This window comes from Notamacropus eugenii, chromosome 5, assembly GCF_028372415.1.
Source record: "Notamacropus eugenii isolate mMacEug1 chromosome 5, mMacEug1.pri_v2, whole genome shotgun sequence".
Classification (NCBI taxonomy): domain Eukaryota; kingdom Metazoa; phylum Chordata; class Mammalia; order Diprotodontia; family Macropodidae; genus Notamacropus; species Notamacropus eugenii.
In genome coordinates, this window is record NC_092876.1 from 354,804,349 (window position 1) to 354,823,138 (window position 18,790).

General features: G+C 37.3%; 1 protein-coding gene across 3 annotated transcripts; it reads left to right on the forward strand.

Moving 5' to 3' along the window:
- Positions 1-103: 103 nt before the first annotated feature.
- NEPRO (nucleolus and neural progenitor protein) lies at positions 104-18,377 on the forward strand. Of its 3 annotated transcripts, none has more exons than XM_072613995.1 (9): positions 104-248; positions 4,314-4,468; positions 7,230-7,306; positions 8,028-8,159; positions 8,735-8,812; positions 9,602-9,951; positions 10,361-10,422; positions 15,138-15,397; positions 17,400-18,377. In XM_072613995.1, the coding sequence occupies exons 1-9, from the start codon at positions 140-142 to the stop codon at positions 17,827-17,829; spliced, it is 1,653 nt and encodes a 550-aa protein (XP_072470096.1). In that variant the 5' UTR covers positions 104-139; the 3' UTR covers positions 17,830-18,377. The 3 variants fall into 3 exon arrangements, with proteins under 3 accessions (XP_072470096.1, XP_072470097.1, XP_072470098.1); XM_072613996.1 differs by having other exon boundaries at positions 118-810; positions 17,400-18,367; XM_072613997.1 differs by lacking the exon at positions 4,314-4,468 and having other exon boundaries at positions 139-248; positions 17,400-18,367.
- Positions 18,378-18,790: the final 413 nt, after the last annotated feature.

Genomic DNA, 18,790 nt, shown 5'->3' on the forward strand with positions numbered 1-18,790 from the left:
TCACTTCTAAAGTGGATCCCCCCATTCCCGGATTTGGTCTCTCCTTGGCCCTCTAGCTTGGGTCTTCCTCCCCCTCCCCCGCTGGATTTGGTCTCGTCCTAGCTCCGCCCCTTTCCCCTCCTTTCCTCTGCCTTCCAAGATGGCCTCAGCGGCGCCTTGCCTGGAGTGGGAGCCCTGGAACCGGGTGCGGATCCCGAGCCCGGGGAGTTTGAGCACAGTGGCCATAGAAGACAAAGAGGGAGTAATCGGTGAGTAAAGGGCGCTGGGCTAGGAGAAGACGCATGACTCTCCCCCGGCGGCTGCGAACGCTTGGGGCCTGGGGACAGGGATGAGGACACGTGTTCCGGGAAATAACACTCCCTTTCTCACTTCCTGGACTCCTCCCCTGGAGGCGGAGCCCCGCCCCTGGAAGGACCAATCCTTTCATCGGGAGAGAGAAGGGAGGCGTGGCCACTCGCTTGTCTCCCCCACCTCTTCCTCTTTTGCACATGCGCCCCGCGCTGGTGACCCCTGGAGAAACGTGATCCTCTTGATGCTTGTTATAGGAAGAAAGCTCCCGCTGCATCCTTGTACCCGGGTTCAAATCCTTCCTCTGATTCTTACAACCATTGCGACTTTGGTCGAGTCGGTTAATTATCCTCATTTGTATAAAAAAAAAAAAAAAAAGAGATTGGACTAAGTGATTTGTGAGGATCCTTTCTTTCCGAGCCCAAACCTACTTCCCCGCCGATGCTCCATGGAATCATCATAACAGTAACCACGGAACAGGTTGTCACTATCGTCCCGTTCGATCCCACGACTCTGGGGCAGGTGAGCTTACAGGATTAGGAAATTTAGGGTTAAATGACTTACCCAGGGTCGCACAGCTCAGGTCTTCCCGACTTCAAGTCCGGCACTATCCGCTGGGCCACTTAACTGCCTCTTTTCAGAATTTAAGGTTACTCCAAGAACTGTAGACACAAGGTCTTGCAACGTATACGATATATGTAGATATGTGATGCAGCGGATAGAGTGTTGGGCTCAGGAAAATTCACCGCTCTTCTGGAGTTCAAATCCTGCCCAGACACTTACAGTTGTGTGACCTTGGGCAGGTCACTTAACCCTGTTAGCCTTAGTTTCCTCATCTGTCAGATGAATGGAGAAGGAAAGAGCAAACCACTCCAGTATTTTTGATGGTTGGGCATGACTGAAAACAAGTGAACGGTAACATAATATGTTATATATTGAATATTGTGATTTATATGTTTCAACATATTGCTAATGATAACTTGTGTATATTAAGTATCCTAAGACATAGCAAAGACATTAATGAGAGGAAAAGGAGAAGAATGTTTGTAGTCATGTTTCAAGCAATTAGGATAACAGCCTGAATGGTATTTATTGATATTTATGAGCTATTAAAACTTAAAAGGGAGAATTCCATTGCATTGGACAGTCCCTCTGTGAAAGACTTTTGGATATGGACAAAAATCACAGAAGGCATAAATTTGTTAGGCTCTATACCAGCAGAGGTAGTGTCTATGCTAATAATACCATAGGTATATCAAAATAAAAATATTAATTTCACATTTTCTATAGTCCTTTGAGGTTTACAAAGTACTTTCTCCACAATAACCATGAATAAGGCAGTGCAGCTAGTATCTATACCTTTTTTTGACAAGTGAGGAAACAGAGGTGAAATGACTTGCTTCGTGTCACAGCTAGTAGATAGATGGTAGAGCTGAATCAATTACCCAGATCCCCTGACTTCATGACTGTTAGTGCTACCTCTCTAACACATTTATAGGTAATATGGTCTCAGTCTGCTTTGATGATACAACCTTCTGTTCTACCTTCTAGCTGTCATTGTAGGCTAAGCTTCAGTCCTGGATCTGTTTTTATTGCATCTTTATCATCTCTGTTACCTGATCAGTTTCCATGGGCTCAGTTATCTCATTTCAGATGGCTTCCAGGTCTATATATAAAGCTCCACATTACCAACTGCCCATTGGACATTTTGAATTGGATGATCCATAGGCATCTCAAACTCAGTATGTCCAAAACAACTCTTTATTGTCACCACAACCACCCTCCAAGCCACCCCTTTTCCAGATTTCCCTATTTTTAGTAAGGATATCACAGGTTCACAACCTTAGCATCCTGGACTCCTCTTATTCTCTTATTCTCACTCTTTCCACATTTCTAGTCAGTTGTCAATACTAATTGATTCTGTCTCCACAGTATCTGTTTTCTTTTGTCTGTTCATAGGATCACCACCTTAGCTCAGTCACCTGGACTCTTGCAATAGTCTACTTGCTAGTTTCCTTCAGTTTTCTTCCCTTTCTAATCCATCCTCCACGTTTGCCAAAGTGATATTATTAAAATGCAGGTCTGGCAGTCTTTACTTTCCTGCTCAATAATCTTCAGTGCTTCCCTCTTGCTTCTAGGATAAAATACAACCTCCTCTGTTTTGCACCTAGAGCCTATCACAACTTGATTCTAACCCACATACACATTATTCCTTTTCTTTATGAATCACATTCCATCTCCATGTCTTGAATAAACTGTTATCCATTTTTGGAATGCAGACCCTCATGCTTTTGCCTCTTAGACCCTAGCTTCCTCCAAAGCACAGCTCAGTGTCTCCTACTTGAAGCCTTTTCTGCCTGTTGCTGGTGCCTTCCTTACTCTGTGTTTATATTTATTTTGGATAAACTTATATTGGCATGTGCCATCTCTTCTTCCATTTTCTTCATCTCAGAACCCCTTCACATCATCTTCCACTCTCTCCTCCTTTGGTCTCTGGTCTCTGACAACGAGGTAGCCTCTCCTTGCCAAGGCTAATTCCTTTTAGTATGCATGTAGTGCCATCCCATCCTGTCTTCTCTAGCAGATTGCATTCTCCTTCATCCCACTTCTCTTTTAAAACTTCAACCTCTCTCTAGCAATTGGTTCCTTCCCTGTTGCCATGTTATAGCTTTCCTTCCTTTCTCAGCCAAAATCCTTGTTGCTTTCACTTCCTTGCCCCTTGTTCCTTTCTCAACCCTTTGCAGTCTTTCTTAACCTAATCACCCAGCTAAAGCTGCTCTCTTCAAAGTAATAGTGATCTCTTAATTAACAAATAGGAAGGACCTTTCTCAAACCCAGTCCTTCCTGGCCTGTGTACTGCATTTGATAATGTTGACTACCTTGTACCCTTCTGGAATACCCTTTCCCTCTGAGTCTTCTTGACATTACTTCTCCTCCTAGATTTCCCTTGCTGATTATCCACATCACGCTCTCTCCTGGGCACTCTTCTCCTTTTAGGCTCTCTCTTGGTAACTTTATCAGGTCCATTGGGTTTAATTATCATTATGTACATGCCTCTCAGATCAATGTATTTAACCCCCAGTCTATTTACATGTGTCTGTTTATTCACACATGTTGCATATGTATACACATAATATGTGTGTCATACATGTGCATATATATCTGCATATATACATGTGTATATATGTGTATATGTCTATGTCAGGTTGATGCAGTAGATACAGCACCAGCCCTGGAGTCAGGAAGACGTGAGTTCAAATGAGTTTCTCAGACACTTACTAGCTATGTGTGATCCTGGGCAAGTTACTTAACATTTTCCCCTCAGTTCCTTGTCTGTAAAATGAGCTGGAAAAGGAAATGACAAACTACTGCAGTATCTTTGCCAGGAAAACCCCAAATGGGATCCAGAAGCTGGTCACAACTGAAACAAATGGACAGCAACAGAAAGTATACGCATTAAGTTTATGTTGTTTACGTTTACATATGTACTTGTCTTCTTTATTAGAATGTCAGCTTATTGGGTGTAATGACCGTTCTGTTCTTGGTGACATGCGTCCTCCATATCTGGCACTTAGTAGATGTTGCTTGATTCATTTTCCCTATAGGATATAAACTTCTTGAGGACATTTAATGTTTCATATTTGTTTTTGTATTCCCAGGGCTTAGCACTTAATAGATGCTTGTTGATTGATATGAAATTACTTTCCATGAGCTTATAATCTATTTGTGGAACAAATACTCTGGTACCGTAGAGGTAATTTTACCTTTGACTTAGCCCACAATTGTTACAAGTTCATAGTATGTATGTAATCAGTATATCCAATCTAGTTTTTAATAAAGTTTCATTCAAGTAACTTCTTATTATAGTATATACTTCACAAATAGATTATAAGCTTCCTGAAGGTGCTTTGATGTCATCAATATTATGTGACAGATGAATGAAAGGGAGGCCTCTTAGCATATTTGAAAACATACAGTGGCTATAGACCTGCTTGTACAGTAAGGCTTGATTTCTCTCCTTTCAGGTTCATACGTTAAAGCTGTGATTAAGGAGTGCCACAGTGTCAGAATGTCATTGATGAGAAGAGGTTTGGATACAGAAACGGGTGTCTTACGTGCGATCCTTTACAGTAATCACAACAAACTGTGTCACCACAAGCCATATTTGGCTCTCAAACAGGTCAGAAGGGAGCATTGTCTTTTTAAGTACTACCAAATTTACTTGTCAGTGATGTCAAGCATGCTTCTATTTGCTCCTTCATTATAAGTTATCTCTTATATCTTTAGCAACTATTAACCCATAGGCCTATTTTCTCATCTATATAAAGTCTTTATAAGAATTGACAATATATTGACAATGTAGGGTGTCAGCGATAGAAATGTAAAATGAGGAAGGGTAGGCTTTGGAACAGTTTATTCTTCAACAGATCACAGCTTTATGGTCAGTCAGAGGACTGAGAAGTAGAGAAAGTAGATGGTCCCCCCTGTTGTTTATTGATTTTATTTTGATGTGATAGCCTCAAAGGTCATTTCTTTTAACATTTGATTTTTTTTCCCTCAAATGTAAACAAAAATTTTAGCATTTGTGTTTTTAAAAATGTTGAGGTTCAAATCCTCTCCTTCCTTTCCTTGACCTTTCTCTGAGAAGGCAAGCAATTTGATGTAGATTATACATATGCAGTCATGTAAAACATTTCCATATTACCCATATTGCAAAAGAAAAGAAGACAAAAAAACCCAGAGAAAATAAAGAAAGTAAAAAAAGTATGCTCAATCTGTATTCAGATTTCTGTCGCTTCTTTCCCTGGAGGTAGATAGCGTTTTTTTTCATCCTGAGCCTTTTGGGATTGTCTTAGATTGTATTACTGAGAATAGCTAAGTCATTCACAGTAGATCATCATCATGCAGTATTGCTGTTACTGTGTGCAATGTTCTCCTGGTTCTACTGATTTCACTTTGCATCATTTTAAGTAAGTCTTACCAGGTTTTTCTGAAAGCCTCCTGTTCATCATTTCTTAAATAGCCCAATAGTACTCCATCACAATCGTATACTACAGACTTCTTCAGCCATTCCCCAACTGATGGGCATCGCCTCTATTTCCAATTCTTTACCACCACAAAAAGAACTGCTATAAATATTTCTGTACATGTATGTCCTTTTCCTTTTTTAAGAAAATCTCTTTGGGGTACAGATTTAGTTGTGGTATTGCTGGATCAAAGGGTTTTATAGCCCTTTGGACATAGTTCTAAATTGTTCTCCAGAATGCTTGGATCAGTTTGCAACTCCAACTACAGTGCATTAGTGTCACTATTTTTCTACATCCCCTCCAGCATTTGTCATTTTCTTTTTCTTTCTCATTAACCAATTTGATAGGTGTAAGATGGTACCTCAGACTTGTTTTAATTTGCATTTCTGTAATCAATAGCGATTTAGAGGCTTTTTTCATATTGCTTTCTTTTTATGAAAACTGCCTGTTCGTATCCTTTGACCATTTATCAATTGGGGAATGACTTATTTTCTTATAAATTAGACTTATTTCTCTATATATTTGAGAAATGAGCCTCAAAGTCCATTTTCAAAGAAGGTATCTCTTGCATAATTTAAAATTATACAAGTCTTCAGTATATGCTGAATCCCAGGGTTGTTGTGGTATATTTTGTAAAATGTTTTGCAAACTTTAAAACACTATGTGGATATTATCTATTCTATGGATCTTTAAAATTTACTCTGCATGCTGCGTATTGATGTCAGGAAAGTTATAAAACAGAAACATGCCTAGCAGCTCGGAGGGGAAGCAGGCTTGGGAGGAAATAGGAGGGTTTGGGATCTGGACAGATTCACTGAGACTGTCTAGTAATTAGCTGGAGAGAAGTGGTTTTAGCTTAAGTGAGTGATTAGAGTAGAGATTAAATATATAAATGTTATCAACATAGAGGTGATAATTAAAGCTATGTGAATGTATGAATAAGGAAGGAAGGAAAACATTTTTAAGTGCCTACTATGTATTATTAGATATTGTGCTAAGCATGTTTTTTTTAAACATTCTTACTTGATCCTTGTAGCAAGCCTGTGAGGTAGGTGCTGTTGTTGTCTCTATTTTAACAATGAGAAAAGTGAGGCAGACTGCTGCGGTGGACAGAGCTAGTAAGTATCTGAGATTCAGTATGAACTCAAGTCTTTGTGACTCGAGTACCTGCACTCTATCCACTGAGGCACCAACTCCCTGCTTGTCTGAGGGAGATAGGGTGAGAAAGAACAGCTGAGGGTCAGAGATTGAGCTGGGGAAGCTTTCTGAAGGTTCTGAAGGCAAAGAGAAAACAGGAATTGATTTGCCTTTTGTGAATGCATATCCCTGTCACATTTTATGCCGCTTACTGCATTGCATTGGTGTTCCTTTTGTGACGTGCATTGTAGGTCTACTTAATGTCTTACAAATTTAGAGTGCTTTAATGTGAAAAATTACACTTCCCAGGATTAGAAATTTTAAAAAAGAATTAATTGATGAGGAACTGATCTCTCCCTTGACCCTTTGTCCTGCTTAATTGTTTCATACTCTACAGTATAGCACTCGATTATATTTCTGGTTTTTAATTTGTTTTATTTGTATAAAAGCAAGAATGCAAAGTGTAGGGAAGGCTTGTGTACCTTCCGTGTCCTCCACAGTACCTGTTCATATAATGTCATTCTTACAGAAGGTACTCAGGAAATAATTGATAAATATGTTTGGCTGGGGAAAATGACAGATTGTTCCTGCAAATACTTAATAACATGTACTTTATTCTTTGCCTTTGCTTTCTATAACTCATAAAACATTCTCCCTCAGCAGTTTACTGTGTGTTTCAGTGCAGAGGACATTTAAATGCATTCATTTGTTGGATTTGGCTTGTTGGCATCAGCAATTTCACTTGCCTATTGTAAATGCTAATCTTCATTGTTTCAGGTAGAACAGTGTCTCAGGCGAATGAATTGTGTGAATATAGAGGGATCCATTCAAGATCTCTTTGAGCTGTGTCCCAAGTAAGTGTCCCAAGATAGTTATTTCAAGACTTTGTAGACTAGAGGTCTAAAATTTTTTGCTTTAGTATCTGACATTCTATGATTTTGCTTTATTAAGAAGGAAAACATATATAACACCCAGGCCCAGTAGTGAAGTTGCTTAACCTTAATGAATTCTAAAGACTTAATGAATGTTTAGACTTAATGAATTCACTGTATAGCAAAACACTATATTGAGATTAGAAGAAATGGGTTTTAATTGACTTTGCCACTAACTAGCAGTGGGGCCTTGGATAAATCACTTAAGTTCTGAGATTTTGTTTCCTCATCCATACAACAAGGTAATTGGACCGCAGGATGCCTTCCAGCTCTCCTATTACTCTTGTGCACATTCTTGTACACTTGTCATTTGTTAGTGTTGCAAAACCTTTCACCGTATTAGTTTTTATCAAGATTAAATGCAATGGGTCTGTAATAACAAAGCATGCTTCTGGTGCTCAGACCCTTGGTTAAGGTCAAGACTGCACTGGCATTACAATGAAAATCCATAGTTATTGAGAATCCACTGTGATGATTGGTGAGCATAGCTGTTTAAAAGTGATCTTAAAACAACCCTCCACTTGAAAGTATTAGATGGACCATACTTTCTTGTAAGTGCCAGGTACCCAAGTATGTGACAGATAAATACATTTACACCTGTGGCTCATTCTAATAATTCATTCTTTCTGTTTCTGACAACTAGAGAAGATAAACTTGAAAATACAAAAAAGTACGTCATTCCCAGCCAGCCAGTTTTGGAGTTTGTGCTAATGAAGATTTTGGGAACCTGCAAATTAATACTACGTTTATTAGAGTGTTGCTGCAAGGCATTTCTGTATCCTTCAATTCGTTTTAATATTTCCTTTTTAGTAGGAAATTATTTCAGTATGTTTAATAATGTTTTTCTGTATAATATAGAGTTCTAGAGAGACTACAATGCTTTTTGCCTCCTTTTCCTAGGAACTCTTGGATGTTTTGGTGCCAAAGAAATTTTTGTTGTTTAGTTATATAGTCTGTCAGTATTTGTGGGTTATAGGTTTATAATAGCATTAGCATGAATGGTAAATGCATTATTAAGTTTTAAGCACTTTTAAATGAAATGAATTTAAATGTTCATAAATATGAGTTTTCTCTAACATATATAAAGCAATGCTGTCAAGCTCAAATAGAAATGGTGGATCCCTTCCGGCCACATGGTGACTTAGAAAACCACAAGTTAACACTCTCTGCATTGTATTATATTTTTGCTTATTTTGTTAAACATTTCCCAATTACATTTTCATCTGATTTCAGTGGACTGGAAGTTTTCAGGTCCAGGGCTGGGAGTTTGACACCTCTGATGCAAATTACAAACAATCACTTTTGTCTGGGTTTTTTTTTTTTTACCTTAATTCAGCATTTAACCTCTAGCTTGTCTGTGAAGCATCTTTGTTTGGAAGAATTCATCATTTTAAACACTGTTATTATAGGATTGGTGAGCAGGGTGTGGTATGTACATTCTTTTGAAATATCTGAATATCTGATTTCATTGTTTGAATTTCCTTTCCCATTCCCCTGGGTAGGTTACTGGCAGTCTTTATTATTGAGAGATAGGGTAGCTTAGTGATTTTTTCCCCCATCAGAAAGAGACAGTAGAGGGCAAGGTTGGTCATATGTTTCCTTTTTTGATTTATTCTTTTGCCACAGTTGAGTAATAATGGGCTGATTATTAATGTGTATTCAAAAGAAAATCTTTGAATTTGAGCCACCAAAGTCAACTGTAGAAGAGTTACCTGTTTAGTGCAAACAACATGGCCTCTAATGGGGTCTTGGATTAGAGAAATCTATATGGAAGTTACCGCATTCCCTATTTTAAATTATACTGTTTCTTCTGTACTTACATTTTCCCCCCTAATAGCTTCCATATTTTTGAATAGGTAATGGATGTTTAGCAAATCTTTTAAATCCTATATCCTTGAGAGGGTTTTGGTTCATCCCAAATCTTTTGAAACAGTTTTTTTTTCTAATTGGTATAAAGCTATGGAGTGTATTAGAGAAGAAAATAAATCTCTTTTTATATGTCTTACTTTAAATGGCAATAATGATTTAAAGGTTGGTGTTTTGCTGACTTAAGATGGTATAGGAATATATAAATATATATTGGTATAGGAATATATATATATTACTATACGTATTATAATAATATATAGGAATGTATAAATATTTACATATATAAATATATAAAACATATATTATAAGGATTATAACTAACTCATGAATTTCTTTTTTTTCCGCTAGGGTCCTATATAAAGATGCTTTAAAAAAACTTGTATCTCTATATAAACCCTTGTTTAGATTACTTCAGGAGGTGTCCAGGATTCAACCAATGCCTTACTTCAAAAATTTTATCTTTCCTGCTGAGCTTAAAGAATTTTTAGGAGAGGCTTATCTTGATGTCATTAAGAAAAAGGTGGAAGCTAAAGGAGTAACAAAATTGCTAAACAAACTATTTCTTGCAAAAGAGAAATCAAACAAGTCCATTGAAGAAATAGCCTTAGAAGTTCCCCAAAAAGCTAAACAAATGAAGATAAAGATAACAGATAATGTGGATCTTGGGAAGGCAGTGAAGAAGAGGAAGACCCACAGAGGTAATTCATTTTTGTTTGGTTTTCCTCCTGTCTTTGTCTACACTGGGCATTTGTTCTAGCTATCAGTTTGTATTACCTGGGACAGGTTTTAGTGTCTACATTCATCTTAATTCTAGAGATGTTACTCAGAGTATAAGAAAGTTATCCCTAATGAGGCATAGTTATCTTTTTGCCTGTTTAGGGTAACAGGTAAATTTCTGAACTTGGGCATTTAGACTTTTATTTTGACACTTTCATTTAGGTTTTGTTAATTATCTAATTACTGGTCAACTGATTCCTTTCATAGTTACTTTTAATAGTTTGGCAGGAGAGAGGCTTTGAGAGTGAATTAGATTGTGAGGTGAGTGTCTGTTTGAAAAAGAGTTTGTGCTGTACTAAAGCTACCTGTGTGATTTTTTGAATTCTGCAGAAACATCATCAGGATTTGACCTGAAGGCCTTTTGCAAACGACCAAGGCACAAAGCTACCATGGTTTGTGTGTTTTAAAATTTATTATATATTAATAATGGTGTTTAGCTAAATTTAAAATTATGAAAAAAGTTGGTTTATAATTTAATTATTTTAGGGAATATGTAATTTAATCAGTTAATTCAGTTAAAAGGAACACTTTAAACCGGGTTGCTATATATAAATACAGTGGTATATCTAACATAGGGATAGATATGTTTTGCATGAATTCACATGTATAACTGATGTTATATTGTTTGCTTTCTCAAAGGCGGAGGAAGGGAAGGGAGGAGGGAGATAATTTGGAACTCAAAATTTAAAAAAAATGAATGTTAAAAATACATTTCAAAAAGTTATATATAAAGATAAATACAGTGGTTTTTCTTTTTTCCGTTTTTATTATGTATTTATTTATTTATAGCAGTTCTTTTATTTTTAAATTTTGTGTACCAGATTCATTCCCTTCCTCTTATCCCTCCCATACCCACTGAGAAGGCATGTGATATAAATGATACATGTGAAATCGTGCCATGTTAGCGATATTGCAAAGAAAAAAATGAAGAAAACAAGAAAATTTACTTGTTTGAATTCAGAGTTCATCAGTTCTCTCTGGAGATAAATAGCATTTTTTCATCATGCATCTTTTGAAATTGTCATTGATCATTGTGTTGATCAGAAACCATCTCCTTTATCCTTTTTAAATAGCACAATAGTACTCCATAATCATAAGTTGTTCAGCCATTCTCCAGTTGATGAGCATTCTCTGTTTCCAATTCTTTACTACCTCAAAAAAAGCTGCTATAAATATTTTTTGTACATTTTCCTTTTTCTTTGATCTCTTTGGGGTACAGACCTAGTTGTGGTATTGCAGGACCAAAGAGTATAATATACACAGATTGATAGTCTTTTGGGCATAGTTTCAAGTTATTCTCCAGACCAATTCACAACTCTACCAGCAGTTCATTAACATATTTATTTTTCTTCATCCCCTCCAGTATATGTCATTTCTTATAGATGTGAGGTGGTATGTTAGTTCTTTTAAATTTGCTTTTAATTAATAGTGATTTAGAGCACTTTTTCATGTGATTATAGATAGCTTAGATTTCTTCTGAAAACTGTGTGTTCATATCTTGACTATTTATCAGTTGGAGAATGGCTCTTATTTTATAAATTTGACTCAGTTCCCGGCATGTTTGAGAACTGAGACCTAAGAAACTTGCTATAGAAATTTATTTTATATTCATTGTCTGTGGTTTCTTTTAGCAAAAAATGTAGTTTACCTGATTATCTCTCTTGATCAGGGCTATTTTTGCTCTTGCAAAAATACTTCACCTGAAGTATAGCTTCTGCCCCAGCCCTTTATTTTAACTCTGTGTGTGTCTTTCTGTTTCAAGTGTGTCTCTTGTAAACAGCATATTGTTGGATTCTGGCTTCTGATCCGTTTTGCTGTTTCCTTTTTTATGGGTGAGCTCATCCCATTCACATTCATAGTTAGGATTACTAAGTGTATCTTTCACTCCATCCTATTTTCTTTTGTTCATCCCTCTTTGTGTCTTTTTATCCTCTCATGTCTCAAAAGTCTGTTTTGCTTCTGATCTCTGCCTCTCTTAATCAGCTTTCCCTTTAATATATTCCCCAACCCATATTTCTTATCCCCTGTTATTTCCCTATTGGGTCAGATAGATTTCTATATCCAGTTGAGTGTGTATAAATAATTCTTCTCTCTTTGAACCAGTTCTGATGAGGATAAAGTCAAGCATTGCCTGCCATCCCCTTATTTGCTATTCCACTATAAAAGCTCTTCCTTGCATCACTCTTTTATGAGAAAATCTTCTCCATTCTGTCTCTCCCTTCCCCCTTCTTCAAGTGCATTTCTCTTTCTTACCCCTGCTGTTTTGGTAGATGATCCAAACATAATCAATTTACACCCCTGCCTATGTAGACTCCTTCTAACCGCCCTAATAATATTTAAGTTTTAAGGAGTTACATGTATCATCTTCACATATAGAAAAGTAAACAGTTTAAAGTCCCTTATGATTAGTCTTTTATGTTTACCTTTTTATGCTTCTCTTAAGTCAGTAGTGGGGAACCTATGGCCTTGAGGCCACAGGTTTTTCACCCCTGTGTAAGTCTTGTGTTTGAAAGATTAAATATCCTTTTTTCCCCCTTAAGGATTATACTCCGTTTTGCTGGGTAGGTTATTTTTGGTTGTAATCATTGTTCCTTTGCCTTCCAAGATATCATATTTTAAACCCTCTGCTCTTTTAACGTGGAAGCTGCTAAACCTTGTGTGACCCTGACAGTGGTTCCATGATATTTGAATTATTTCTTTCTGACTGCTTGCAGTATTTTCTTCTTGACTTGGGAGCTCTGGAATTTGGCTGTAATATTCCTGGGAGTTTTCATTTGGGGATCTCTTTCCAGGAGATGATTGCTAGTTTCTTTCAATTTCTATTTTACACTTTGGATCTAGGATATTGATAATTTTTTGAAATACGATGTCTAGGCTTTTTTTGTTGTTGTTATTGATTGTGGCTTTCAGGTAGTCCAATAATTCTTAAATTATCTCTCTTCAGTCTGTTTTTCAGATCGGTTGTTTTCCCTTTGAGATATTTCACCTTTTCTTCTATTTTTTTCATTCTTTTGACTTTTATTGTGTTTTGTTGTCTTATGGAGTCATTAGCTTCCACTTAACCAATTCTAATTTTTAAGTAATTTTTTCAGTGAATTTTTGTGACCATTTCCCATTAGGACAGTTTTGTTTTTCAAGATGTTATTTTTAAAAAAATTTTTTGTGTATGCCTTTTGTAACAAGTTGTTAGTTCTCTTCATAATTTTCATGCATCACTCTCTTTTTTTCCTCACGTTTGTCCTCTATCACTCTTATATCTTTATTTAACTCTTCCAGGAATTCTTGTTGGCCATGGGGTCAATTAGCAGTTTTCTTTGAGGCTTTTTGCTTGTGGCTATTTTCACGTTGTTGTCTTCTAATTTTGTCTTTCTTGTTCTTCCTTACCACTGTAGGTGATTTTCATGGTTAAGTTCTTTGTTGTTGTTGTTTGCTCATTTTCCCAGCCTATTTCTTCACTTTCAGTTTTATGTTAAAGTAAGGTTCTCTTCACCTAGGGGTGGGGAGTACTGTGCCAAACTTCAGGCTTTTTCATGCTGCTGTTTTCAGTGTTTCCTAGGTGGTGTGATCTGGGGAAAGGTATGGTCACTGTTTTTCTGGTCTTCCCTCTGGTGCTTAATGCTCTATGCAGCAAACAAATGCTAATGCTCCTCTTGGTCCTGGAACTGTGACCTGATCCCCTGTTCTATAGCTGCAAGTTCTAATGTTCCTTTTGGTCTTGTGACTGTGATCAGGTTCCCTATTCCTTTGTAACTGATCACAAATGCTCCTCTCCATCCTGGACTGCAACACGGAATGTCTCTGGGCTAAGAGCTCCAGAAGCTGCTGCTGCTGTAGCCTGCAACCACCTCCATGGCCCAGTGGCTAGTGCTTCTGCTATGTCCCAGACTCCTGTGGACTTCCTAAGTTGTCTTAGGCTGAAAGAATGTCTCCCTCTGCCCTTTAGTTGGTTCTGCTGCTCCAAGATTTGATTGGAGGCATTATATTAAAGGTATTTGGAGTGAAATGTTGGCAGAGTTCTGCTGGGTCCCAGCTAGGACAAGAAAGACAATATTAAAGCTTTCAGGGGTTGCTTTCATATTGTGAGCTGATCCAGAACAAAGAGGTGATTTTTCCTGAGTAATCCTTCTAGTAAGAGCTAGGTGATTAGTCTGGTTAATTGCTGCAATTTTTCACTTGATTTCTGAGCTCCTGAGAGTTGCACAAAGAACAAGGATCAAACTTGTATACACCAAATACAGGTCAGAACTTGCAAGTTTATCCAAAAAAATTAAATCCCAACCAGACTAGAGTAACTTGTATACCAGGGAAAGGAAGGCTAGGAGAGAAAGAAGATTAAAAACAAATATCTGCTATGTAGCAGACATCTTCGTACTTTACCATCTTACACAAGGAGTAACTTATGACCCTTCAAAAAAAAATTAATAGCCTAAGGGGATATGCTTAATAAAATATAGTAAAATAAAATAAAAAATAAAGTATATGCATAATATTGTTAACTTAGAATGTGTCCTAGAAGAATCCTCAGGGGTCAGTTAGCAAACTAAGGATCAGTACCAACCATTCCTTGAATATGACACTTCACCTACCTATGGATTTGGTGCCTTTATATAGGACACTTTCTCTCCTGAGACTATCTATACAACCTCTGAGAGCTGCCTTTTGGAATGTTTTTCTTCCTTTGAGATTTAGCTCTAGTTGTGCCTCTTCTAGGAGCCCTTCCCTAATCTACCTTCATTCCCTTCCCACTTTGCCCATCCCCACCCTGGTTTACCTTATTTCTCCCTGTATTTGTAGCATTTCCTGTGCATAAGATCCTTGTGGGGAAGAAGTCTTTATTTTTGTGTTCCTATTCCCATCCCTTGACACGTTGTCTTCCAAATAATAGGTACTTAATAAAGGTTTCTTTAATTGAACTGAACTGAATTAAAAGTAAATAAGATGCTTTTGACCTTGTTTGAATACTGGCAGCACTTTCTCCCTAAATCTGGCAATCCCAGTGTAGCCTGCGACCCTTCTATTATGGAGTTTATGCTTTATTGACTGCCTTTGAAGATTGCTGGCCTCCTATAACATTTGCCTTTCTTTTTCTTGCCTGTCCATACTTCAGGACACCAGCTTCAAACCTGTATGTGGTGAAAATAGAGTACAAAAAGCCACTGACTCATCCCAGCTGCTGGTAGGATCCTCTCATGCCAGAAATCTTGTACTGAGAATCCGAGAGGCACAATCTTTTACACAACTTTCAGAAGAAATCCAAAAGGCCATTTTCTGGTGTAGATGCAAAAAACTGAAGCATAAAGCTACCTTTCTGGGTAACAAACTTCTAAAAAGTAACCGGCTTAAACATGTGGAAGCTCAAGGTTGCAGGTAGGTCAGGTTTAATATACTACACTTTGTGGGTACAAGCAGTGAATACTTTTTGCTTTTTTTTGTGCATTTTGCTACTTCTTACCTCACTTTTCACTCTCTCATCTTTAATGAATTTTCATTGATATTTTTTGTTTTTCCTTTGCTTAAGAGTTCTCCTGAATCCCTTCTGCTCTTGCACAGTGGATAGAGATGCTGGGTCTAGAATCAGGAAAACCTGAGTTCACATCCATTCTCAGACATTTACTAGCTGTATGACCCTGGGCAAGTCACTCCTCTTTGCCTTAGTTTCCTCATCTGTAAAATGGGGATAACAGTAGCACCTACCTCTTAGGGTTTTTGTGAGAATCAAAGAAGATAAAAATTGTAAAGTGTTTAGCACAGTGAAGAGCACATAGTAAGCTCTTTATCAGTGTTACTTATTATTATTACCCATGTGAATCACCAGTAATCATAATCCAGTTGGCTAAATTTGGGAGGTTCTCTGTTGTATCTTCCATACTTCATTCCCCTGTAAGACAGCAGAACTCTGATGTTACATCAGGTTGACAGCTGCCTTAGTATATGCAGGGGAGCTGGGAATCATCACCTGTTACTATTGAATTCTTCCTGTGACTCTTTTTGGGGAATATCTCACCTGAAAACTTCTGTGGCTCTGGTTTTGGAGGACAAGAAACATCTTCCTCCTCAGAGGATCCAGTTCCTTCCTTTGCAGGAAGAGCCTTTTATCTGTTTTTAAACTGTCCAATTGTTCTTACCCTCTGATCTGACAGAGTCAGACCTCCCTTTTTCCACTTCATATCCCTTTTTTCCTTATTGAATCTTCTCTATGTTTCCTTTAGGAACAGACCACCTGTATTGTGGAGAGGCATTCTTTTTTTAATTTGTTACCCCCTCTTTAAATTGTGAACTTTCAATTTATGAAGAAAAATATGAAAGAGATCTCTCCCTTTTTTGTCTGATTCTGAGCTGAGAGCTAATATATTTAAATACAATATATTTCAAAATGTAAAAACCATTCTTAGCTCACTGTAGTTTGTTGACCTGTTAGAGACTATTGGTATTTTAAGAAGCCTGTAATAAATTTAGCAAGGTAATAACAATTTACTTGTGTCCCCTTCCATATTTCTGTTGGATTTGTGAACTAGTTCATTCATGTTGGAAAATAATTTAGAACTACATATACTCTGAAAGTTCCTAATTGTACATACCTTTTGACTCAGCAGTGCTATGACTAAGCATATATCTGAAGGAGACGAAAAACAGAGGTAAATGACCCTCATGTTTAACAATATTTATAGTAGCACTTCTTATAATAACAGAGAATTAGAAGCAAAGAAGTCTCTATAAATTTGGGGACTAGCTAAATAAAACTGTGGTATGTGAATGTAATGGAATGGTATTGCATTCTAAAAAATAATGACTGTGATATGGAAGTAATAATCTGAAAATGGAAATCTGGAGATCAAATTGTAACTCAGGTCAGCGAATATTTATTAAAAATGCCCACATTGGGGCAGCTGGGTGGCCCAGTGGAGAGAGACCAGCCCTGGAGTCAGGAGGATTTGAGTTGAAATGCAGCCTTAGACACTTACTAGCTGGGCAAGTCACTTAACCCTGATAAACCCCAACCAAACAAAAAAGTGCCTACGTTGTCCTAAGTGCTAAGTATATTAAGATAAAAAATTATATAGTCCCTGTGCTCAAGCTTCTGTTCTGCTGAATTACATTGTTTCTTTTTGTTTTTATATCATATTCATTTCCCCTGTTCCTTGCCATGCTGAAGAAGAAAAGGAGAAAAAAAAAACAGTTCAGCAAAACAAGACAACACATCAAGTGGGGATTCTCAGTTTTGTCTTCATCTCCCCTTTATCTTGTACAGTGATCACGCAGTGTTTTGCACAGACTAGGCACTTAGTGTGTATGGAAAGGAGAAAAGAGAAAATGAACGATTCTGATAGGTTTTTCTCTCGCTTATTTTTATTCTTTTTTCTTTTAAAAGCTTGCCCAAGAAATTGAAGTGCATAAAAACATCCATCTGTAACTTTCTCTACGGCTTGAGTAACATGTCTTCAAAGTGCCACCTGAGACGAATCAGTTCACAGAATAAATTTATAAAGCAGCAGAGGAAACCACAGAGAAAGTTGCAGCCTACTGTTCTAAAGGAAATTCAACAGTTTCTTCATGAATCTGAGAAGGCTGTCACAGAGAGAGATGCTAAAAGGACATTCTCAGACCTTACAGTTCATAGGCCTGAACTGGCATTGAAAAAGAGTCAACTGTTGGACAACAGAAAGGCAGATCTTATTGAAAATTATAATGGTGCAATGAAGTCTCCAACATTGGCCCCAGTAGAAGAAAATAATACTCCGTCACAAACTGTTGGAGACATGGATGATATTGATGATATTTTTTCTTCACTGGGAGTTTAGATGTGATATGTATCAAACTGCCTTAGTTTATTAAGAAAGGAAGTAGCTCCTAATTATGCCTGCTAGATGGGGCTCCATATTGTGCCTCCGAGTGGTAGGAGTTCTGCATTGTTCCCAGAAGCAATGGAGGTATCTGCATCTCTGCAGAATAGAATCAAATCTATGCTCCAGAGCCTTGAAAGTGACTTTGAGAGGTCTTAAGGCCCCTAAGAGCTTGGAGTGGTTTGATTTGTTTACCAAGGATTCTGGGTAGTTTGGCTTTGAGGAAGTATATTTTGCAACAAACAAGGTACCTAAAAAAATCTGCCTTGTTCAGGACCCATACTCCTAGGCTGGCTCCAGGGGATCCAGTATGTATGCTATGAAACTGGAGGATGGAGGTATTCAAAAGGTCACTGTTTGATTTACTGGCTTAATAATAATATAATGACATTGCCACTTGTTATTTTTGTCCACAGGGCATCAAGATTTCTAGTTTTGGGTGATTGTGTTGTTAAGTTTTTATATGATATAAATAGAATTGATCATCAAGAAAAAAGTTCATATTACCACTGGTCTTTTTACTGGATCCAAATTAAGTCAGTTTCCATTTTCCCATTTTCTCAAAGGTTAAGTGCTTTGAAATGCTTAATCTCTCCAATATATGGAGTTAGAATATGATTTACTTATATTTTTATTTTGTTTGAATAATAGCTTTTTTTGAGTGGGGGCAGGAGTGATAGAACATTTTATTCCTCTAAAGATTGCAGAAAATGTCAGGCCTCTATTCCTTACATGAATTTTTTGGCTTTTTGGAATTGGGCAAAAGGTTCTCCAATTCTTTTAGAAGGCTGCATGCATTCCACAGTTCAGCTATGGCTTTTGACTTCTGTGCAGCTCTGCCTCACTCAAATTCAGTTCACACACAAGTCAGGACATCACCTCTTTGAAAACAAAGGACAAACAAGAACCAAAGTGAAGG